General features: G+C 52.6%; 1 protein-coding gene across 5 annotated transcripts in view; it reads right to left on the minus strand.

The window, feature by feature from the left end:
• Positions 1-24,613, minus strand: part of NTN1 (netrin 1) — a 207,451-nt gene that overhangs the window by 74,388 nt on the left and 108,450 nt on the right. For all 5 annotated transcript variants that reach the window (XM_057500879.1, XM_036896158.2, XM_036896159.2 and 2 more), the window contains exons 3-4: positions 12,326-12,514; positions 1,170-1,319 (exon numbers count right to left, since the gene is read on the minus strand). In XM_057500879.1, coding sequence (XP_057356862.1) covers positions 1,170-1,319; positions 12,326-12,514 — 339 coding nt within the window. The remainder of the gene's footprint in view (positions 1-1,169; positions 1,320-12,325; positions 12,515-24,613) is intronic.

Below are 24,613 nucleotides of genomic sequence, written 5' to 3' on the forward strand. Positions count from 1 at the left end.
CCTCTGGCTTGTATCTAAGTTCATTCCAAGTCACTCATGACCGACCAGAAAAGCCAACATCCAGCCAAAGCTAAGGGATGCTGAAAACCCTATGACTAGGGTCCTCAGGCTTCTCCTGTAAAGGGCCAGCTAGTAAACATTTTAAGCTCTGCACGATTAAACTGTCTCTGTTGCAACCACTCCATTCTGCCAGTACAGCTCAAAAACAGCCACAGGCAGCATGGACACAAGTGAGCATGGCCGTGTCCCCAATTATGGACACTGAACTTCTCATTTCATATCCTTTTCAAAGCTCATAAAATATTAATCTTTTGAATTTTGTTTCTTCATTAAAAAAGGGTGAAAAACAGAACACTGAGCCACACAAAAACAGGCAGTGTGCCGAATCCCCAGACCGGAGTGCGCCGCCCCTGCTCAAGGACAGCAGGCTTCATTCCTGGGACCTGCCTACTTAGCTGGGGTTCTTCTGCCCTCCTTTCTGGGGTTAAGTCATCCACACACAAGGCATCAACTAGGCCAAGGCTGGGGGCCAGCTCTCAATCAGGCTTGACTTCCCAACAGGGCTAATTCTCCACTGGTAACACCTATGGGATCCTACCAGTTGTAAAATATTAAGACCCTTCTGAGTCTAGGCCCCTGAGTGGCCCCTACATCTCACTCAGCTCCTCCCCAAGTTCCAGCGGCTAAGGGGCTAAGACCTGGCGTGTGGGGGCCCCCAGGGGTGCTACCACCCATCATAGGAGCGTGGGGACCATGCACCAGAGCCCTGCCCGGCTTCTCTCAAAGGCCCTGCAGTGTCAGTCCTTGTTCTGAACCTGCCGGGAACAGGGGAGACTGGAATTCCAGCAGCAGCAATGGTGACTTCTGGTACAAGCCACCCCAAGTCCAGGGTCAAGTAGAATATGGGAGCAGGACCTGGGTGAGGAGAGGGCCTTACATTGCCCCAGGCATGGGGGATTCAGTCTTTTTGGGGCAGATGCCTGCAGGCTAGCTTTGCGGAGCCCCAGCTGCTTCTACACGAACCTCACAGGCTGGGCCTCACTGAGCCCAGGGCATGAAGGCAGGGGCGGTAGTGACCAGCACCACCCCGGGGAGGTTAGCAAGCAGTGCTCAGAAAGGACCTCCCTCCCCGCACCCACGCCAGTGCCATGGGAAAGTGGCCGCCGTACTTATGCAGGGCGCGATGGGCGAGCGGCTCTGCTGGTAGCCCTTGGCGCAGCGGTTGCACGTGATGCCGGTAACGCCGTCCTTGCAGGGACACTGGCCAGTGGTCTGGTTGCAGGTTTTGCCGGCGGCGCCCACAGGGTGGCAATCACAGGCTGTGGAAAACACACACAGGAGGTCAAAGGGTGGGGAGGGCCCATGCACACCTCCCAGGGGCCCTCTCCACCCAGGGGGAGCCCATGGATCCCACCCTGGGAGGGCAGACCCACCCCACACACGTTCCAGAAGCTCTGATGACTGGCCACCTGCCTACCTGGGAATGGGGGACACCAATCAGAATGGGCCCATGTGAGAGGCTGCTTTGGCAGCAGGGAATGAAGCTGGGAGCCCCTCCAAAGCCCCAAGAGGAAGGCCTATGTTCACGTGTGTTTTCAGGAATGCAAAGCCCACAGGCTGGTCTTGAGTGGCTGGACCTGGAAGTACACCTTCCCTCCACCGGGCAAGTCTGTGTGTCTCACTCCTCTGCCCCAGCCAGCTCCTGGCCCCCAGGCTTCCTTGCTGACCCTCGGGGAGCAGGGATGGGTTCTGGGGCCTGATGAGGGCCTGGGCTGGCAGCCAGGTGGTCTGAGGCTCAGGCTTCTGGATCACAAGACCCATATGTTGCAGCACCAGGAAGGGTCACAGTGATTGTCCAGCTGAACACCCTGATTAAATGTGCAAAGACAAGAGGTGAAGGAGCCGCACAGGGTCTGGAGAAAGGGAACGGTCACGTGGCAGGTAAAGCAGGGCCCCGATTCTCAGGCCAGGGGCTGCCGCACCGCAGAGCAGGCCCCACATCTTCCTGCTGGCTTGGAACAGCCTAGAGCACTGGGGTTGCCCACCCATCACACTCCATCCCAGGGCTCCCTCCCAAGGTTCCAAAGACCCAACCCCAGAGATGGAGAGGCCAGAGGGCCTTGGGAGGACACCCCCGTGGGAACTGAAAGCTGTGTCCTCCCCCCAAATGCATATGCTGAAGCCCTAAGCCCCCAGTAAAATGGTATTAGGAGGTGGTGCCTTTAGTTGGTGATTAGGTTTAGATGAGGTCATGGGATGGGCTGGTGCCCCCCTGAGGGAAGAAACCCTGGCCCTCCCCACCAGCATACAACCAGAGTGCAGCTGTCTGCAAACCAGGAGGCGGCCCTCACCAAACACTGAATCTGTGGGCACCTCATCTGGGACTCCTCAGTCCCCAGGACTGAGAGATGAACGTTGTCGAAGCCACCCAGTCTGCGGTGTTTGGCGATACACCCAAGCTAAGACACCCACTGTGGCGTGGGCAAAGCCCTGGCATACCAGCAGGTCCAGGACGTGGGCCAGTTCCTGCCTCCCCGACTCCCGGCAGCGCACTCCCAGGGTGGGTGGGGAAGGGAAGGCGGGGTAGAGGGGGCGACCCTTCTGCCTCTCCCCCTCCTCTTTCCTCTCCCTCCTCCCCAGCGAAGCCTGGAGAAGGTGGGCGGGGAGTCAGCGGCAGGCATCCTGCAGCCATTTCAGTAGATGCCACAAGCTGCTCTGTGTTTCTACTCCAAACAGGAAAAAATATCCAAGAACATAAGAGAGAGCAGAGCTCCTAAAAGGAGCGAAACCTGAACCTCCCCAGCAAGCCCTGCTCAGCGTGCGTGCACAAGCCTGCAAGTGAAAACACGGCCTCTCCCACGAAGCCAGCGCGCGCCCAGGAGTGGCTACTGAGGAAAACTAGGAAGACGAAGGAGGGAGGGAAGGGAAGTAGAAAGGAGAGGAATGTGAGGAATTGCTTGTCAAAGTTGGGCCTGGACTCCTGAGAGCTTCTGGAGGCTCTAGGAGTGGGGGTCCTGGCTGTGGGTGCTCCCCGGCAGGTCAGAGGAGGGCGGGGATGCAGGCCTGGGGACGGAAGGCCCTGGATGCCAAGCGGGCAGCCTGGCGGTCTGCCTGCACGTGTCTCATATTGCAGGATCTGTGGGGGGAAAGTGGAACTGTCCCCCCTAGCTTGCCCCTGTAGACAGCAGTAAATCCTTGCTAGCAATTTGTCTTCTTAAATCGACCCTAAATTCAAGTTCATTCCCTTGAATTGTTTGGTCTGGTCTTTTCTTCCTCAGTAAAAAAAAGACAGGCTTGACACAAGCTCTGGGTGAGGATGTGAGGAGGGGATGGCTGGAGAAGACCTCTGATCTTTCCCCCAGGCCTCCTAAATCTGTTCCTGTGATGGGAAGGGTGCTCAAGCACAGACAGCATCTCTCAGTTGTCCACGTGAAAACAGAGGGCCACAGCACAGGACCCCACTCTCCAGAGGCCCACGCCAGTTGGCCTCCCTTGGCCTGCTTTGCAAGCCTGCCAGTAATGATGAGATCCACACAGGTGCCCTCCCCTCAGTGCTGATGGAACACAGCTGTGTATCAGTAACTTCTAGATCCCTGAACTTGGCTGGAAGGAGGTCATCAAAGGTTACTTGGTCACTGAAGGGTCAGAGGCACCACCACAAGCCTACGTCGTATTTACCAAGGCAGGAGCTAGCCCGGAGCACAGGGAGGACTGTGTGTCACCCTCACCTGTGGCCCCTTGCGCCTGGTGACCTCCCAGCTGCCTGGGGGATGTGCTGCCAGGGAGGGGCCAGGCGCCGTTGAGGCTGGCTAGAGTCAAGGGCCATCCTTGGAGTCGGCTTTCTGCGGCAGGCACTTCTAAGGGCCCATCCTTCAAGTAAAGGACAGGGTGCTCTGCTGCTTGGTTGCCAAATCTTTCTCCCAAGGTGCTGCAAAGATTCTGGGGAGGAGCCTGGCCCTGGGGGAGGAAAACCACAGATGAAGGGAGGCTGGGCAGGGGGATGGAAAGGGCCTGATCACTGAGGCTGCCCCCTCTGCACTTCCTGTTCTACAGGAGAAATACCTGCTCACCTGCAGAAACCAAGGTACATGGGTTTTGTTACGTGCAGCCAGGTGCCATCCTAACAGAGAGACTAGCATTGCACTCACTCTCAATTCCAAGAAAAACAGTCCCACAATAAGGACTTTCCCCCAAAACCATGGCTAAGGAAAGCCAAGTTATACCTCTGTGCACAGAAGGGTGAGCTTCAGGCATGGGGAGGACTGACAGATGACAATGCCCCACAGCGGATTCCGCGATGGCCTGGGACAAGGGAGCCCGGCTAGCCATGTCAAAGGGAGGGCAGGCTGAGCCCACAAGTTACAAAGGAGACCCCAGGCCCTGGCCCTTAGGGAGACAAGTCAAAGGGATCCTGTTGAAACCCTGAAACACACCCAGACTCACACGCACATACACACACAGGTTCCTATAAACTCACCTACACAAAGACATTTTTCAACCCGCAAAAGACACATGCAGATACACACAGATTCCTGCCAACTCTCAGAGACAGTGGGCAGGGGGGTGGAGGAGCAGCACTGGGCTGGGAGAATGAGACAGGAAGGCGAGTGGAGGCCTTTCCCTTCACAGGGATCTGTGAGGAGACCAAGAGAGAGCCTCCCTAATTCTTCTGAGAATGTGGCTGGGGTTGGGACGTCCACTGCCAGAGGAAGCCCAATTGGTGACTCGCGCTTCCCTGGAAGTCAGCCACTTTTTCAGAAGAGGTTGATTCCTTTCACGGCAGGTCACCCTGTTTGCATGGAGCAGGCAGCACCTGGTCATGGGAAGTAATCTACCCAAGGGTTTTTCCATAAAGAGGAAGGTGAGACCAGAAGGAAGCGCAGGGCCCTGAGAAGGCAGCAGGATTAGGTTTCTCACAAACACAGAGGGCTGGGAGGCCTCCCAGGGCAGAGAACCCAGACTGTCCGCACTCTGGGCCGCCAGACAGGCACGGCCAGCTCAGGGCACCTGGAGACCCAGGTCTGGGCCTGTCTTGCCAGGAAGACTGTGTGACCAGGTCAGTGCCCTGCTCTCTCTGGACCACAAGTGGCCCATCTGTAAGGACAGAGGTCTACACTCTCACTAAAGTCACTTCCAACTCAGCCATCTATGGCTCTAGGAATGGGGCCCACCTCCTCACCACACCCCACGAGCTGACCCCACCCCTCCTTCGGCTCCCTTCTGACCACAGGCCCACCAGCCCTTTCCTGCTTCCAGACACGGAGACTGTTCTTCCCTCAGTTTCCCTGGGGCTGTTTGCTGCTTACACCCCAGGTCTCATCTCAAAGGCCTTGTCCTTCCTTTGTCCCCCTGGCAACTGTGCAAACAGCTGCCCCCCCTACCCCATTTCCTCATGTCACTCACCACAGTCTAAAATACTCGTCTGCTTTGTTTATTGTCGACCTCCCTCCAGAAAGCAAGTTCCGAGGGAATGTGTCTGTGTTGGCCACCACTGTAATGTCAGTTCAGCCTGGGGCAGGTGCTCAATAACACTTGCTGAATCAGTGCACAAACTCAGGGCAAATCTGCCGCCCTCTCCGTGGGGAAAAGGCCATTTCATTTACCCTGTGAATCTGGAGCGAAGGGGGGAGGGCAAGCAGGGAAGATAATCCCCTCACATCCTAGATCATTGGCAACCTCAACTATGGAACACTCCCCACTCCTGAATTCTCCATGCTAATGAGGGAGCGAGGAGAATTTAAATCCACACATAATCCACAAACTTCATCTCAGCTGTCTGTGTCAACCTCCTCCGCAGCTCTGCTTTTCTTTCTCCCAGCAGTTGCTAACAAGGCACAAAAGAATAAATGTTTCAAGTTGCACGACCTCTCCTTTCCCTTGCCACTTTAGGATCAAGGTGCAGACAGCAGGAAGTGAAGGGGAGGGGAGCCCCATAATCCCAAACTGGGTTATTCGACCCTCGTTGATCTAGTTAACCATAGCCTTCCCGCACCCAATTTACAGCTGAGGCAAAAGGCACACAGGTTCCTACAGATGGTTCAGAGAGAGAGTCTCCAGGCACAGGCTGCGGCCAGGCGGGCAGGGGCTGGACAGTGCAGTGGGGGAAGTGCCGGAGCGTCTGAGTCCCGAGGTGGAACAGGAAGGATCACCTTGGGCCTTGCATCCAGCTCCAAGCCCCAGGCCACTCAGGAGTCCCCCAGATCCTGCTGGGTCTTTCTTAGTGGCACTCTGAAAACCACATTTAGAAGCACAAGCCCATTCCCACTTCTCTCAGGGCCTCTACAAGCAGCTACTAGGCACTCATCTCTGCTTGTTCAACTCGTTTGTCACTTTCGCTCCCAAAGCATGTAAATCTGTTATCGGGAGTGTGCAACAGCATTAGGGCAAATCCTCAGGACCTTGCCTGGTCCTGTGGGAAACTGACCTCGAAGTTCACAGCAAGGCTGAGCCCTTCAAGTGAGAGGGGCGGGTTCCCCCATGGCCCACACACCACTGAAAAAATGAATTCAACGAGACAGCCAAAGGAACCGTCTCTGCTTTGTGTGCATGCTGGCAACAGCAGGGTGCCCTGGTTATTCCATTTTCCTCTGCTTGTATAAATAATCATGACAGCTAACAGGTCTGGAGTGCATGCCATGTGCCAGGACCTCCTCTACATCATCTCATTTATCCTACACCAGAACCCTGGGACGAAGAGCAACTGTTATAATCCCCATTTTCAGATGAGAAAACTGAGGTGCGGACAAGTAAGTACCCTTCCCAGAAATGGAACGTGGAGCCTGAGCTCAGTAACTTCAAGTGCCATGCTTCTAAAAGCTCTTCACCCCAAGTCTGTTGGCTGGGGCCCACTGGCCAACTCTCCTGGTAGTAAATGCTACTTCCCAAGAAAAGTCACCTCCATTACCATGGGGAGCTCAAGAATGAGGAGGTTTCAAGACCAGGGACTCCTGAGGATCTTCCAGGAATGTCTGTGTGGAATGAGAGAAGAGTGGGCTTCAGAGACCATGACACCCCAGGGAGATAAGACACTGGCCAAGGATCCAGGGAGATGTGACTAAGAGCCAGGCCTGAAAGATCCTGCTTCAGAGCAGGGCATTCATTGTGTGGGCCCAGTCACCAAAATGGAGACTCTCTTCATTTGTAAAGACCTTGGAATGAAACCACTTCCACCTGATTACGTGGCTCTGCCAGCTTTTCCACATTCCCAAGTCACAAACTTCACTATACAAGATATTGTTCTGCCCTATCAAGGACCGGTAACATATTGAGTATTTAAAAAGAGCATGTGGAACGTGAAATGTCAAAGCTGGGCGGGCCTCACAGACCATAAATCTGACACGAGAGATGAGAAGACTGAGGTCTAGGGAGGTGATATGTCTTGTCTGATGAGCTACACACTTAGCACTTGAAGCCAGATCTGGAGATCAGGGTTTCTGATGCCCACATTGCCAGAGAACAGGGAAAGGACTGACCCACAGAGGCCATGGTCAGAGCTGAGCTCTGCCGCGGAGGGTCCTCTCTCCTGACTTCCTCCCCTCCTGTGGGTGCTGGCCTTGACTGCACCCTGCGGACGCCACTGCTTGAGTCATGGTCTCTGTCCGCTAAGCTGGGAGCTACTCCAGCCATTGAGTATCTTCCTGCCTCAGCTGACCAACCTTTTTTCGCTGCACCTCCAAAACAATTACTAGAAATGGAAGTGTAAGGAGAGAACCACAAAGCCAAAGAGCACCCCTGAGACTTTAGGCTTTTGAAGGCTGCATGGATAGTACCTTCAAGTCAGGAAGGGACACGGTCCCAGATTCTTAGTTGTGCTGTACTAAACCCTCACATGATCAGATCTACACACACACACACACACACACACACACACACCTAGCTATGACAACTCTCTGATTCCATGCCATCATCTGGACAGCAGGACACGAAGCTGCACTACATTCCAGCCTTGCCCAGCAAGATTTAAATTTTTCAAACTTTAAACACATCCCCTTCCACCCACTTTAAAAGAGCCATAAGAAGCATTTAAATTCATTGACAAGAAGTCTCTCCCCTCCGAAGACTAAATGCTGGGGCCTTGGCCATCTGTGAGTATTCCCTTTCTCGGCACAAGAGCAGCTCACCGACCTCATTTCTTATCCCTTGCTGCCCTGGTTCTTCACACATTTGACCTGCCTGGGGAGATTTGCAGCTTCCCAGCACCCAGGTTTCATGTGGACCCATTAATTAAACCGGATCTTTGGGGGTAGGGCTCAGGCATCAGTATTTTCAAATCTCCAGGTGATTCCAAAGTGCAGCCAAGGGTGAGAACCTCCGCACAAGGTAGAGACAAATATATGGAGGACGCCCTGAAGGGAAGATCGAGCGAGCATCAGGGGTGAGAAAGACATGGGGAGCCACACACGGGGGTCAGGGAGCCAGAGGAGGCAGTCTGAGGTGGGTACTTTCTCCCCAACCCTCGGCAGAACTGCCAGAAGAAATAGGACGTGGACGGGAGCAGCAAGCCTGCACTGGCAAAAACCTTCACATGCTTCTGGCCCACTACTGCCTGCATCCTCTGGGAACTCAGGCACCCTCTTAGCGGCGTGCATTCAGACCCGCTGACTGTGGACTTGAAGGGGGCAGGGCAATGAGTGAAAGAAACAGGCTGCGCAGTGAGATGGAACGCAAACCCTTTGTGTGGGGACGCTCGATGCGGTGGTTAATTTCTTGATTCTCATCACAATTCGGTTCACGGGAGACTCCTGGAATGTCTTTATCCATCACATATGGTTTGGGAAGATGATAAATTAATATCGTTTAAATGGAGGCATGGCTGAAATGGTTAAATGGCAATGTCTTCTTTGCTGGCTCCAAAGAGAAAAAGCCCCCAAGTCCATAAGGAAGACAAATGGTAAACAAAACCGCCTATCTTTTACAGATTCCAGGACGAGTATCATTCACAAATCATTCTTCGGAGAAAAGGGAGAAATTCATCTCATCTGACTTTGTATAGGACAACAGCCCACGCCATAATGAGGCCTTCCCAGTGCTGTGAAATCATGCTGAATAGCCGAAGAGTGCAGCCGCCTGTTCCCTGGGCATGTTTATTACAGCCCTTTGTATGCACCAGCCCTGCCAACCCTGGTTTGGTCTAAACTAGGGGAGGGGAGAAAGAACCCAACGAATTTGTTGCTATGAAACTTCCTAAATGAGGGGCCGCATAATAACGTTTGGAATCCAATGCCTTTGCTCCAAGCTGTTCTTGTCTGGTCCACCCCTGCTCTAAACTGATCAAGGTCGGGAGTCAGCCAATCACGGCAGTGTATGGGTGGCCTTGGCCCCCTGCCTGGGGCTCCTCCCAGGCCCTGGGAAGTTAGGGGGTAAAGGAGGCCCTTGTGGCCATTCCCAAGCACCCTTAGGTCAACTGTCAACTTCAGGCAAGCGTCAGTTGTCCCAGTTCCCCTGTAAAATGGATCTTAAATGGCAAAGAAGTGCAGCCTTCACCTGAGTCCTCTGGGGAGGTTCGCCTGGGTTGATCCCAGGAGGCTGGGAACTGTGGGTGCCCTCACACAGAGAAGATTTTGGAAGCCCAAGAGCAATCCGTGAGGGGTCAAAATGCTGGGGGTCAAATGTTTCCTCCAAAGGAATAATTTCTTCAAACTGTCCAGCCCTGGGAAGGGAAGACAAGACAGCAGACACGTGGCAGGTGAAGACCCAGTCTGAAGATCTCAAGGGTACACATCCCACTACCAGCGTCTGAACCTACAGCTGGTTCCTGCCAAGATCTCACGGTCTCTCCCTGGTAGGACGTGTCCTAGGGGGGACGTGAGGATTCAAAGTTCCCACATCCCCTAAGGTGACACCAGGAAAAGGAGAACTGAGGGGAAAGATCTGGAACTTTCAAGAGATGCCTTTCCTCACCAAAAAGGCAGGAAAGTTCACTTCACGTCCTTTTTCTCACCAATCAGACAGCAGATCATTTAGGTAGTGTCTCTTCTCACCAATCATGAAGCAGGGCCCTTCAGGCAATGCTTTTCCTGACCAATCACCGTTAGCACCAGCCGCTTGTGTTTCACCTCATAGATCAGGAAGCACTGACTGTCCCACCCTTTCCTGCCACTCTTCAGCGGGCTATACAGGTGTCCTCCTGAGCAGAGTTCAGCCTTATGTTTCTCCTCTTCCGTGGGTTCTTCTCCCAGGGTTCCCACCAAGGCTGGGGGCAGCTGCTGTCCAGGGCTGGGAGGGAAGACACCGCCACCAAGGCTGGCCACAGCATTTACAGTAAGACAGGACCACACCCTCACTGCCCTGCATCTAGTCCTCCTGGAAAGCAGCAAAGGAAGCCGGGGTCTCCACACCACTTAACCAGAGTGGCAGAGCCCCAGAGAGTGGTCTGCAGGTTCCCAGGACTCTGGGGCTTTCTGACATTTCAATCGAAGGAATGGGAGGCCACACATGCCTCTCGGCCCTCCTCACAGCAACAGGGGAGAGGGAAGGGAGGCAAATGGCAAGATGGCCAGGTCCCTGCTCCCTCCTGCCTCTTCAGGGGACAAGCTTTTCTGGCTCTGACAGCAGAAACTGGCCCAGCAGTATACGACCACTGCCCTTCTATGCAGAACCCAGACCTTCTCACCCATGGGCACAGGGCTGTGATTAAAATTTCTTAGCCAAATTCCCAAGAAATCTACGCACAACCAGTTGTTTACAAGACCCTGGCTTTAATTTCTTCTGTAAATGAAAGACAACAAACACTTGGACGCAGGCAAAGGTGCTGGACACCTTCCAAGTGTGTTTTCTGCACACAAACATGAAGCCTTCTCCCCCTGTGCCTTCCTGCCACTGTCGGGGTGTCTTGGGCCCCTAGGCACAGGACACCTTCTCGGTCTCTGCTCAAAGTCTTCTGAAGGATTCTCACCTGAATCAGTTGTTTTTGATGTGAAGAGAGCCCCTCTACCATTATGCTTAAATTACTCTTGACAACCAGCAGAGGCAGCCTTAAGTCCACAGATCTGGGAAGAGAGCTTGTGTCTTGGGAGCCACCCTATTCATCCCTGTTTGTTTGGAAATCGAGTAATTTCTCCTGGAAAAAACAGACTGGGAAACCTTTTCTTTCTTTTTTTGGAGAAAACTGTTTTTGCACAATAAGCAGGGCTGGCTTCACAGGCTCCATGATCAGAAGGGCAGATGCTTGGTTGAAGCTCTGCTGTTGCCATTTTGAAATTCTTAGTAGTTCCTGAACAAGAAGCCCCATATTTTCACTTTGCACTGGGGCCCGACAAATTATGTAATCGGTCCTGCACACAAGTGCCCAACATCTGGTGGATTTCCTGTTAAGAAGATGATACTTTGGCTTCATCTAAAGGCCAAGCAGGGGCCACACAAGGGTTTCTCTACAACAGTTCATCATCATGGCCTAAGTCAGCCAAGGCTTGGTCTCTCCCATGTCAGGGTCTATACAAGTCCATGTCAGGACCCCATCTACACTGGACTGTGGCCCAGGAACCCTCAGAGATAAAAATCTTCTTGGGAAGCCATGCTCACGGCAAGCCCCGGCTCTAGGCCCCAAGTTTTGGACCCAGAGAGCCCTGGTTCCTGGAACTCCCAAAAGCAAAAGTGAGGCTGGGGTTGTGGGGGGGGTCCCACTTCTCCCTCACAACGTCACTAAATTCCCTGGCATTTTGTCAGCTCCTCTGAGTCATCTGACCATTGCTCCGTTTTTGTTAGTGGGAGAAAACAAACAGCGGAAAGTTAAAACATCAGTGCTTGCTTCAGTGAACGAAAATAGAGTCTGCCGTCTCCCTCTTAATTTTTTGTCCTGAGAAGTAAAGCTATTTGCAGGTGGATTAAATGTTCCTCCCCTGCCACTGCAGCAGCCAGCCTGCTGCTGCTGTGCGTGTCTGTGTGAGCGCTGGGGGGTCGGGGGCGGGGGCAGTGTGCACACTTCCAAAGAAACACATCTGCGGGGTTTTGGTAAAAGAGAGTCCTTTGTGCCACGTAAGCCTGGTGAACATGACCCCCGCCCTGTGGTATGCGGCACACCTGTGCAGACGGGTGAGAAGCCGGGTGGGGGCGGGGGCGGCGGGCAGGGAGCCCTGCACCCTCCCAGGGCTCACACCTTCCCCTTTCTTCTCCTTGGAGCCATTTCTCCATCGCCCCTTTGTTTTGGCTTACGCCTCCAAATACCAGGGAGGCTGTGCGCGTGCATGTGTGCGTGTGCACATGCGTGAGATTATCTCGGTCAGTGCCAACTTGTATGGGGACCAGAAAAATGAAACAAGAGGAGCAGGACAGAGGAGAGGGGGGATGGGTGGGATAGGGGCCCCGAGGCCCCGCCCCCGCTGCCTACCTTTGCAGGCCTTGCGGTGGGTGATGGGCTTGCCCATGTCGCGGTAGTAGCCCTCCTTGCAGTAGTGGCAGTGGCGGCCAGCGGTGTTGTGGCGGCAGTTGAGGCAGACGCCCCCGCTCTTGCGCCCCGACAGCTTGTAGAGCTCCATGTTGAAGCGGCAGCGCCGGGCGTGCAGGTTGCAGTTGCAGGCTGCGGGGGAGGCAGGGACAGGGGTCAGGGCGGGGGTGCCGGGAGAGGCCTGTCCCCCCAGCACCCCGTCCTCTGCTGCTGGACCACAAGGTATCTTCCCTCGGGAGCTCTGCCTTGGCTCCCGTTTGCCTCGGTGAGCGCTACTGACCACCGCAGTGCCACGCCGAGGCACCTGCTTCAGTCTCAAACGGAGACTGTTCATTTGCAGCAGCCAGCCGGCCGGCCAGACCCCGCCCCACAGGCACACACACACCTCAGAGCTGGGAGCTGGAGCTGTCCTACTCCCTGCGCCCAAACCCTGCTGGTTAAGGCTGAATTGTGTCCCTCCACCCTAATCCATATGCTGAAGCCCTAACCCCAGCACCTCAGAATGTGACTGTATTTGGAGAGACCACTCTTCAAGGTAGAGCCTTCAAAGAGGTGATTACATCAAAAGGAGGCCATTTTCAGTAGGCCCTCCTGCAATCTGGTGTGGATATAAGAGGAAGTCTGGACACACAACGAGATACCAGTGGGTGCACAGCAGAGGGAAGACCAAGTGAGGACACGGGGACAAGAGGGCCCTCTGCAAGCCAACCTCAAGAAGCGAACCCAGCTGACACCGTGTTCTGGGACTTCCAGCCTGCAGACCCGTGGGAAACAAGCGTCTGCTGGTTAAGCGCCCAGCCTGTGGCACTGGTAGAGCAGCCAGAGCAGCCTCACACTGCTTCCGGGGTGCTCACCACCACCGCCACCGCCTTGAGCTCCGGCCCCAGGCTCTACTCTCTTTTCAGGCTTCTCCTCATGCTGAGGGCCTGGGGACCCGCTGCACCATCTCCTGTCCCTTCATCGACCTGAGTGACTTTCCGTCTCCTGTGGGCCGTGCTCCTGCCCTCTGAGCCCATGGAGAGGGGCCTCAGCATCCCCTTCTCGGGTTTTCCTCCTGCGCAGTCCTGCCTCCTTCCACCATTCCCTCCAGGCTCCCCCAGACTCAGCACCAGCTCCCCCCACTGATGTCCTCCTGCGTCTGCCCCCTTCACCCTCCAAGCTGACTACCTCTGGGCTCCTGACTCCCACATCTGTATTTCCAGTTTCTGGTGTGGGGTCTCCAGCTGGGCCCAGAGGCACCACTCCCAGATTCATTCCCTCTTTTTCATCCCATCAGGCCTCTGATCCCTCTACTGCCTCAGCTGAGCCCTCCAGGCTGTCTCAGCACTGTAACCAGAGCAGTTCTGAGCACCAATCTGCAGATGTTCATTACCTACTTAAAATCTTCCAATGGCTCCCATTTTTTCTCTGGATAAAATAACAGTGATTTAACACAGACTTCAAAGCCCTGAATAAGCTGGTCCTGCTTCTCCCCGCCACCACAGCTCTGCTCGCAGCCCCTCTCATCCTTACGCTTCAGCTGTAGTACCAAACTTTTTTCAGTTTCCAGAGTACACCACGTATGAGGACCCCTCACCTGTCCCCTCCAAGGCTTTGCATACACTGTTCCTTGTGTCTCAAGCCCCCTCCTCAACTGCCTGCATCCTTCTCATGATCCATATATTGGTTTCAATGTCTTGTCCAGGACCATCTTCAGCCCCGACAGCCTGGCTTAGGCACAGGGGATATGGGCTCCCCAGGATCCAGCCTGGTCCCCACACAGCTCTCATGCCACTCCGTGACACCTGTGATCTGCCTTCTTTAAGCTTCTCACTCTGAAAAACTCCAGCTTACAGAGGGGCCTCATTTTGCTCGCCCTGTAGCATGGTTTGCTCTGCTTTTGTGCTAAGCTTGTTTGAAGTCACTTTATGTCATTTCTATAGAAATACATTTTTAATGCCAGACACTTGAAAAACAAAAGCAGAAAGGGAAAAAAAAATGCTTTCGAATTTGCACCAACCACCATTCCTTGTAGGCTTTAATTAACATTTGCTCAGCAGTGGAGCTACTGAAGCCTTTCCTACAGACATGGACCAGATTGTACACATCACTTCATAGCCTGTTTTCTTATAATGATGAACACTTTTTAATGCCAGATAATGGCCTTCATGATTTGAAAGGTTGTCTAGTCCTCCACTGTACAGACACACAAAACTGGCTCCTGGGAATCCACAATGACTACATTTAAAATAGGTTGCCTCTGGGTTTGGCAGTTAGGTTGTTTCCAGTTTTTCACCATTACAAATAACACTGCAGTAATCACCTTTGAACATACACATTGTATTCTGCTCTGATGACTGTTGCACAGTAAATTTCTCAAGAGAGAATTGCTAGGTTAAATTTTGTATCTACATGTTTTCAGCTTGGGATCCAAATTGCCAAACTGCCCTCAAGAAAGGCTGTCCTAGCTTATACTCCTACCAGCAGGATATGAGAGCTCCTATTTCGCCACACCCTTGAAAAGAATAACAACATGCAATTGGTATCAGCATTCTTTTTTCTTAACCTTTGCCAATTCGTCTGGAAAACACACACGCACACGATTTTAATTTGCATGTCTTTGATTACCAGTAAGGTTGAACATTTCTCCGTGTGTTTGTTTTTCTATTTGTATTGCTTTTTTAGTGCATTGCCTGTTCATGCCATCTACCCAGTTTTCAAATAAGGTGGGTTTTTTTCATACAATGCTCTTACAGTGGATTAAAAACCACTTGTCTTCTCTACCATACAAGCTGTAAATATTTTTACCAGTTTTTCATTCATGTATTACTTTGTGATTTTTTTTAAAAAGTTTGCCTCTTTAATTTTTCTCTCCAAAGTTTCTTTAAATGTTCTTTCTAGAGCCACCCTCCAAATCACACACCCGTTAGTCACTCGATTTACAAGTAGAGATGCACAAGGGCTTGAGAGAAAGCACTGAGGGAGATATGAGAAAAGACAGCTCACTCCTGAAGTTTAGAAGCAGCTGGAAGCCAAATTAAGCCAAAAAATGATTGCTGAGAGCCTTACCAAGGATCCCTTAGCACCTCCAGCCTTTGGGGCTGAACTCAATCATGTGTGAAGAGAGAACAGCAGCCCTGCCCTGCTCACCAGCACAGGGGACCATCCTGCACATATACACACATCCACAGTCTCTTTGGACTCAGTCAGACAAGAGTGATGGGGCTGCTCAGAGTGGTTAAGTGACCTACGAGCCCGGAACACCGAGCCAGTAAATGGGGGCCCAAGACTGGACCCCAAGTATTCTGGCTCCTGACATCTGGCCCTGGAATATGGATCTTTTGTACTGGTTCAGAAATCAGAGTCTGGCACCCCTGCCCAGGGACAGCGATCTGGAAGGACCACCTGGGTCTCACTTCCTCGAGGCTCTCTTGTACAAATAAAGGCCTCAGTAGCAGCATCTTCTGGCCCTTCTTGGAGGCAGAGGCTAGTCCTGAGTCCTCCTCTATAAAGACGGCTCCAGCCACCCCCCATTTCCCCAATGGGGCTGCCAGGGCCTCTGTGCCCTCCTGGGAGCTCAGCCGCCCCCTTCCCTAACCCAAAGGCAACCGGGGTGGTTTCTCCCTTCCATGTGCACCTTGCCACAACAAAAGGTCCTTCCCAAACAACTGGTCACACAAAAGAAAGCTCAGGGGCTGAACATCAAAAGACAGGATTCCTCTCTCTCCCCACCTCCTCTTGGAGCTGTCAGGGGACATCAAGTGGCAATTGCCCACGCTCAGTCTTCTGCAAAGTATTTTACAGCTTGTTTTCTTTTCTCTTTGTTTTATTTTCTCTGCACAAATGGAAAAATGCATCAGGCAAAGCAGCTCACATCTGGATCCCTCGGCTCCACACAGAGCTGTCACCCAACTCCCAGCTTGTTCCCAGACCCTTCCTCAGAGAGACCCCTTAATCCCTCGCACCTTCCTGTTTATCTCCTACCTCTCTTGGAGGCAAAAATATTGGGTATTAGTTTCATTATCAGATTTCAAGGCGGGAAGAAAGGGCAGCTTTGTTGAGAACAGAGAGGTCAGCCCCAGCGAGAACAGGGGCTGGGGGACTGGTGCGCAATTTCTGTGGGCTGGGCCAGGCTGTGAGGTGCTACAACCTGCCCAGGGTCCCCTAGCCACCAGAGTTGATCTGGTCTATGCCCTGAGCCCTCCATGCCCTCCTTCATGGAGTGAATGAAGTGGGGCAACCCTCACTTCACTCCATGAAGTGGGGATCACCACAGTGACTTGTGGTATCACCAAGGACACATCCTATGTCACTGTGTTTTAGACCCAGGGGCATAATATGGGGCAGGAGGTAGGAGGAGGAGAACCCTACCCCCCAACCAGAAACCTGATAAGGAAAGGGCCCAAGTGATTGGGTCCCATTTTTCTCTATCAAAAGGTCCTCTCAGTCCTTTAACACATGCTTGTCACCACCATTCCTTCAGCTTTTTGAACCCCTTCCACTAACTTGGGCCCTCCAACCCCTGGCCAGACCCAGGCCAGTTCAATTCATCATACATCAGGCACTCAAGCTACATGTCAGGCCCTGTATCACAGGCCATGAGGGAGACAGGGATAGACAGCACACTCTGATCTGTCCAGGAGCTCCTGGCCCAATGGAGGGAGAGGCTAATGAGCAGTCTTGGCAGCAAGCTCTTAGCTCAAGTGGGACATATGCTCTCCTCAGCCATGTTGGTTCCTGGAGAAGCGGGAGAATGTTTACCCTTATATCACCCAGCCCAGAGCTGACCTCAATATGCTTTTGTTGTGCAAATGAAAGAAAGAGAGCAAAAGTGGGCAAGAAAGAGAAAAGGTGGACAGATGGATGGATGGATGGATGGGTGGATGGATGGGTAGATAGAAGATAGATGGGTGGGAGGGTGGGTAGATGGGGGGAGATGAGTGGGTGGATGAAAGGATGGGTGGGTGGATAGATGGGTGGGTGGGTGGATGGATGAGTTGGTGGATGGATGGGTAGGTAGATGAGTAGATGGATGGATGGAAAGATGGGTGGGTGGGTGGATGGATGGGTGGACAGATGGACGGATGGATGGATGGATGGATGGATGGATAGATGATGGTGGATAGATGATGGATGGGTGGGAGGGTGGGTAGATGGGGAGTAGATGAGTGGGTGGATAGGTGGATGTATGGATGAGTTGATGGATGGATGGGTGGATAGATGATAGATGGGTGGGAGGGTGGGTAAATGGGTGGGTAGATGAGTGGATGGATAGATGGAAAGATGGGTGGGTGGGTGGATGGACAGATGGATGAATGCATGGATGGATGGACAGATGATGGATGAACAGATGATGGATGGGTAGGAGGGTGGGTAGATACGGGGGAGATGAGTGGATGGATGGATGGATGGATGGATGGGTTGGAGGGTGGGTAGATGGGGGGGAGATGAGTGGGTGGATGGATGGATGAGTTGGTGGATGGATGGGTGGGAGGGTGGGTAAATGGGTGGGTAGATGGATGGGTGGGTGAGTGGATGGATGGATGGATGGATAGACGGACGAACAGATAGATAGATGGATAGATGGATGGATGGGTGGGAGGGTGGGTAGATGGGCTGTAGATGAGTGGATGGATGGATGGGTTGGAGGGTGGGTAGATGGGGGGTAGATGAGTAGATGGATGATGGATGGATGGATGGAAGAGTGGATAGGTGGATAAATAGGATAAACAGAAGACTGTGCAGTCTGACTGGATCACACCCTGGCAAGACTAGACCTTTTGACTTTTGTGATATTTATTTTATTTTTGCTTTGAATAACTTCCAACTTGTCTTGCTGCTTTAACTCATCAATTTAATATCTGTCTGCTCAAGCAGACTGTGGCACTTTGAGGAGAACCCCCCACATCTAGAATGCCCTGGATCCTACCAGGACCGTGAGGACCTTGCACAAAATAGAGCTGAATTTGCATATGCTGATTTGAGGAGTTTATGGAACACGGCTATTGGTCCTCTCCCAGAAGGCCCTGATGAACTCACCCCCAATCCTACCAGGCTCAGAAAGAACCCAGAAACATTAGTCATATCCTGGCCCTGCTTCTCGGGACTCTGGCCCTGGTTCCCCTGAATGTCACATGGACCTGGAATTTCCAGCTGTGCCAACTGCTGCTGGGACTGACAGTCGGAGACCATCCTGCTGGGCCCTCCTGGGGCCTGAGAACAGCATTGGAGCACAGACCAAATGGTCCTGCCAGGGCTGCCCCCACTGCAACACGCATGTGGCTCACCTGGGCATCCAGCTCAGGTGCGGGTTCTGGGCAGGAGGCCTGGAGTGGACCTGGGAGTCTGCATTCCCAACACACTCCCCAGTGATACTCCTGCTGGTCCACAGAACAGTGCAGGCTGGTGGAACTGGGACTAGACTGGTTGTATGTATGTACTCAGTTGGAGTATGAGCCAGCCCCTGGAGAGAGAGCGCACAGGAGGTGAAGGGAAGGCGTCATGGCAGGCAGCCTACACTGGAGCAGTGGGCAGAGCTCTCGTTTCAAAAGAAACCGCTCCTTAAACGACTGGCTCAGAATAATAAAAATATTTGTTATTTTTAAGGTCTGAGGAAGTTTGTATTTCCTTTTATTTATTAATTTGTAACTCTATTTGGTATCCTATTTATTAGAAATTGTTTGAATCCTCGTTTATTAATTTTAAGCATTCCGCCCCCAGAGGTGTCTTCTCTGAGCCCAGCTTTTAGCTTCTCTTGAAATGACCTGGCTGAGAAGTCACTTCTCCCCACACACCTGACTCCTGGCAGCACCTGGGGACACACTACACTGGGCTCTCAAACGGATCCTTTCTGGAAAGGGGCTGAGGCAGGAGTGGCCCAAGCATTTCTGGAGCTGGACCCTTTTGTATCTACAGGTGAGTTGGGGATATGAGAAATGATCATATGTTTAGATAAATGTACAGAACCATCAAAGCCCAGACTGCAGGATTCATTTTATTACTGGCACATCTAATAGCTCCTGCATCTACTTACTCATTCAACAAAGAGTTACTGAGTACCTGAGATGACCTAGGCACTAGGTAAGGTGCTGGGGACATGACAGGTGTGGTTCCCACCCTTGCAGTCTTTGGAGATACCTGATGTGAAAAGTCTGGTTAATACCTGCTGCCTCTGTCACCTCATTCCAAGGCCCATCCCATCCCCCAAGCACAGGGCTTAAAGTCTATGTCACCAGAGATGCCAACCAGCCAGACACTACACAGTGGCGACCAGACAGGGTGAGCCAAACCGGGCAACCACTAAGGGGCCAGAGCACCACATGCGAGCCGTTGGTCCTGGCTGAGGCTCTAGGGTTTGCAATTACTGGAGGAGTGCCTTGTGTCAATCTTAATTTAAAAACTGTTGAAAATCATTACCTAGACATGGCCAAAAAACTTGCTTGCCTGAAAGAAGGGAGTCAACAGTCCCTTCTGAGTGAGACTGAGCCCAGGGAGATGAGGATGTTCTGTGGGACTCTTGGAGCCCCAGAGAACATGTGAGAGAAGATGTGGCAGCTGAAGATGTGGGATGGAACTTCAGTAACATCCCCAGCAGGACCTGCACCTGCTTCTGCGTGATTGCTCGTTCAGTTCTCCAAGAAATAGTAATGGGGCCTCTCTGACATGCCAGCCTCTGAGTTGGGAAGCACAGCTGCTATGGAGTTGATCCCTCTGCACTTTGCTCTCTCAAGACTATGCCCCCGACTTCCTTCTCTCAAGCTCTGGTTTGCAATTCTAGTAACAACTAACCTCCTCCCAAGACCCCAGCCTGTGATGGTTCTCAAACATGGGTGCACAGAAGCATGGGACTGCCTATCACAACACAGATGGCTGAGCTCCACCCCCAGGAGTTTGAGAATCTGCACCATTAACAAGTTCCCAGATGCTGGTGCTGCCCATCCAAGAGCCACACTCTGAGACCCAGTGGTCCAGATAACACAGAAGAGAAAAAAGATCTGAAGACAAGGATCTAGATGCACACATGTGAGTGTGAGTACTGAGCAAAATCAAATGGCACACAACATCACACGGCAGCAAGGGCAAACGAGGGCGAAGGGAACCGGACATGATTTGCAAGACCTGGGACCTATGTACCAGTCCTGGCCTGGTGGCTCACCCAGGCAGGTGCCCCTGGAAAGCCCACTTGGCCTCCTTCAGCTGCCATGTTTTCATCTAAAAATGAGGACACTGGTCTGATGGGCTCTGAGTTTTTTTCGGCCGTAAAAGACTATAGCTGCAGGACACCAAAACTCCTGGGAGGTAAGGGGCAGATTCACATCAGCAGGGAAGCCTTTAGGAGGGCTCTTGGGAGTTCAGGAGGGGAGTGCTCCAGAGGTGAACAAGTCACAGGGGCAGGAGCTGTGGCAAGAGCAGTACGACCACCCCCAGACGGCAGACAGATTAGAGATGGAGCGTTATGATACTAGGGCCCTGCAGGGGGACGCGGCAGGCTTCCATGGGCTCATGGTGGAGGTGAGGGGGCCTCCGGCAGGGGACAGAGACTCAGAAGGGAAGATGCTGACAGGACTGGTGACCACCTGGGTCTTCTAGAGGGAAAGGCAAGGACACTCACCAGGGTGTTGGGCACAGAAACTATTCTGGGGAGGGGCTCCGGGAGAGTATTTCCAGGAGGTGAGCCACAGGGGACTTCCTGGGGGGCCCCGGGAGCTCCCAAAGCCAAGTTCTCACAGGGAGGTACCCACTGACCTCTCTCAAAGTTTCTCAAATTTGAAAACAAAATCTCTGAGCCCTGGCCCTGTGCATTATCTCTGACATCAGAAAAAGAATCGACAAGAGCTTGATCAAGGTGGTAGGAAAAAGGGGGAAAAAAAATGGGAAATGCTTTCGAAACCCAGTCCCCAGTGTCAGTCCAGGAGGCTGGAGTTCCCAACGGCCAAGGCGGGCTTTAGATGGTTCCTGATAAAGTCCCTGGAGATAAGTGGCCTGTGTTTGTCCAGGGCTTAGAGAGCTTTAGCCAAGTCTGCACACAAAGGGGCCCTCTGTCAACAGTCCTTCAGGCCACTAATAGGGCTGAACAAACACTAGGGTAACAAGCTCTTCACACCTGTGGGGCTTGGGAAGGGCTCAGGCCCTTTGTCAAGATGTCAGACAAAAGAGCTGCTGGGAGCCAGGCCCCCACCCAGCCAGATCCTCTCCGGCTCTAGAGAAGGGATAGGGGGGTTGGGGAGTGGGTAAATAATTCTGAGGTCTACGAGGCCTCCTCCTTCTTCAAGCAAAAATGAGAACTCCCACTGGGCAGGGAGACCCTCCAATAATACAGGCCAGGGAGCAGGCTGATGGCCTATGGACCAGAGAAAGCATTTCATGGGCTGGGCTGGGGCCACGGGCAGGATCAGAGACCCTGGTGACTTTCTCTCCCACTGTATGGGGTGACCGCCACTCCGCCCCACCCCAGCTGACTGTGCAGGCCCATGCCCCCAAATCGGCTTGACCAGACTGTCACTTTCTCCACTGACTTTTTTCATTGTAAACATCTTAGCCTTTTCCTTCCCCTGCCCTTTTTAGGCTCCTGTGCCTCCCACTAAGGCTTTGAAACATCCCTCCTAACTTCTCCCAGGCCTTGCGCTGCTAAGGAATAGCTCAGGGCTCCTGCTGTGCAGACACCTCTGGCCTGGCGGGTAGGCCCCTCTCCCCTCTCGTGGAGGAAATGCCGAGCAGGCTTGGTAAGCCCTGAGCCTTCATCAGTTCTTTGTCTGCAGCCTAGTTCCTCGATCCTCCCTCTGGCTTGCTTTCTGGAGCCCCATCCCAGGCAGCCAGGAGGAGGGCCGGCACTGCCCTGTTACCTCTCTCAGGGACTTCAGCGATGGCCCGCTGTGTGGCATTCTCAACTCCCATCAGCCCTCCTTCCCAAATCCCTCTTCCAACAGGCCTCTCTCCTTGTCACTGCCCAGCTCTGGAATCTTCCATGGAGGCCCACTGACTACAAGATGCAAATTCTCTTGCCCACAGGGTGTGGTTTCAAAATAGGCACCCAGAAAGGAGGGGTCTTGCTTCTTCCTTATGACAGAACCCTGTATGAACACCCTAGCCCATCCCCACCCACACCAAGATCTACCAGCCAAATAGAGAAAGGGGCGTTGTCCCCCAAAGGTAAAAGCAAGATCTGGGGGCTGGTACAGCCTTCCAAGTTTTCCTAGTTTACCCTTTTGTCATAGAAGAGATGAGAAAAATTCAGCCTCAACAGGCAAACAGACTTTGCCAAGGACCTGGAACTAGTTAGAGGGCACTTCTAATTCAGGCTCTTTCTAGACTTCCAGCACGGTGAGGGTGGCATGGCTGTGTGCAGAAAGGAGCTTGACATAATCCCATGGCTGCTGGAATTCATTCCTGAAGGCCAGGAATTTTCAAAGTAGAAGAGGTTGTCTAAGCAAAGCTCCCCCTGCAGTGTGGATTGCTGAGAAATCCTCTTTTCCTTGTGGCCTGTGCACATTGCCCAGATGCCGTCCAGCAGCACAGGAGCTTCCTTCCAATCCCTCTTCCCCAGAGGTGGTGCACACGCTCCCTGTACTTTATTTAAGGGGCATATGAGGGCTGATTTGCCAGCCACACTGGCCAAGCCTGGCCCCAGGCTCCCTGGGGTCATTTCCCATCTGTAACAGGTCCCATCACCAGGTCTGGTACGTGCCAGGCTGGAGATGCAAGGCCAGGCTCCAACAGCAGTGGGAGAGGTTGGCAGTGAGGGAGGATTAATGACTTGCAGTTGAGTCTGTTCCCCTGACAATAGTCCGGAAAACATACAGTTCCCAGGATACCTTTCCCACTCCACTCACCACTGTCCTAATGGCAGCGTCCCTGTCTGCTTGACCAGTCATTTAACTCCACTCTTCAGTCAACTTTGACTTGGGCTGTAAGCTCCAGAGACTTGTCTAACCTATAGCCCAAACTGCTCTAGAGATAGCAACTGCACACGGAGCCATGTGAGCCCAAGAGACTGAGGTTCCTGCTCTTGGACAGGGAGAGGCTGAAACCAGGGTCCTGGTGGGCCCCTCCAGGTCAATTCCAATATGACTTTCCATTTCCCTAATTCACTCTCCAACTCAGGTTTGCAGATTTAACAAATAAAAACAGAGGATACCCAGTTGAACTGGAATTTCAACAAATACTTTTTTGGTTAAAATGTGCCCCAAGTCCAGTCTGGTGAACTGCTCCCCAACACCTTCCATATCCTGATCAAATTTGTGCTTTGCCTAAGACAGGATTTCACATGACTAGTTTCTTTTTATCAAAGGCAAGTCAATCTTCTCAGCATTTGCAAGGCCCAGAAGAGGGTAACAGGGTCCCTCCAGTCAACAGGACCAGGAAAGAAGAGGCATATTTGAACTGTCCTGAGTTCCAAGCATCTGATTCTTCTGTTCCTGTTTGGTCAGTGCCAGCTCATCCTTCCTTATCACTTCCCTTTCTCCGTCTGCTAAATCAGAACAGAAATCCCGTGTCTGGGACCAGGTAGAGATGCGAGAGAAGGGAAAGGCCCCACCCATCTGATGGCTCCAGGTGCTCTCCCGGCCATGGATACCACCGTCAGTGCTGAGCAGACAGGCCGCCTCTCTGTCCCCACCAGCTATCAAGGGCCCCAGAAGGCCCTAGCATGCCCCAAATGCACATGCAAAGAGGGAAGTGCCATTTGGGGAGACACGGGAGGAGGAAGGCTACTAGATCAGAATGACCCAAACTCTTTACCCAAAAAAGGCCATTTTGGGGGGTAAAGGACAAGCTTTGTTATGGAACTGATCAAACTCTGAACCTGAATTCTGAATCCAGTCATTTTAATCAAACTAGTAGGTATAATTTATGTAGATATCAGTCAAGTGTTTATGAGGTTACAATTGAAGACTTTAATTAAACATCATGTCACTGAAAGAATATAGGTGGCCTAGCATGGAACAGAGGGAATAATAGGGGATGGCAGATTCCAGCTGACCAAGAACAGAACGGCCACCCCCAGCAGAGAATGACCTGGCCATTCAAGTACAGGGAGATAGTCCAGGAGATTCTAGCTCTGAGGAGGAGGTCGAACTGGACAGCAAGTCCTTTCCAACTCAGACGGCCTTAGAGGAGACGTTGCTCTGCTTCTGGGCTGGGAGATCCTTCCAAGTGTGAGGCTGGGATTGGCCTCATTAACATTCCTATACACGAGTTAGGGTGTCCCAAGAAATCTTCCAGTGTTGGAAGATAAATGACCGAGTCCTTGGGGTT

This window comes from Manis pentadactyla, chromosome 4 (assembly GCF_030020395.1).
Source record: "Manis pentadactyla isolate mManPen7 chromosome 4, mManPen7.hap1, whole genome shotgun sequence".
Taxonomy (NCBI): Eukaryota; Metazoa; Chordata; class Mammalia; order Pholidota; family Manidae; genus Manis; species Manis pentadactyla.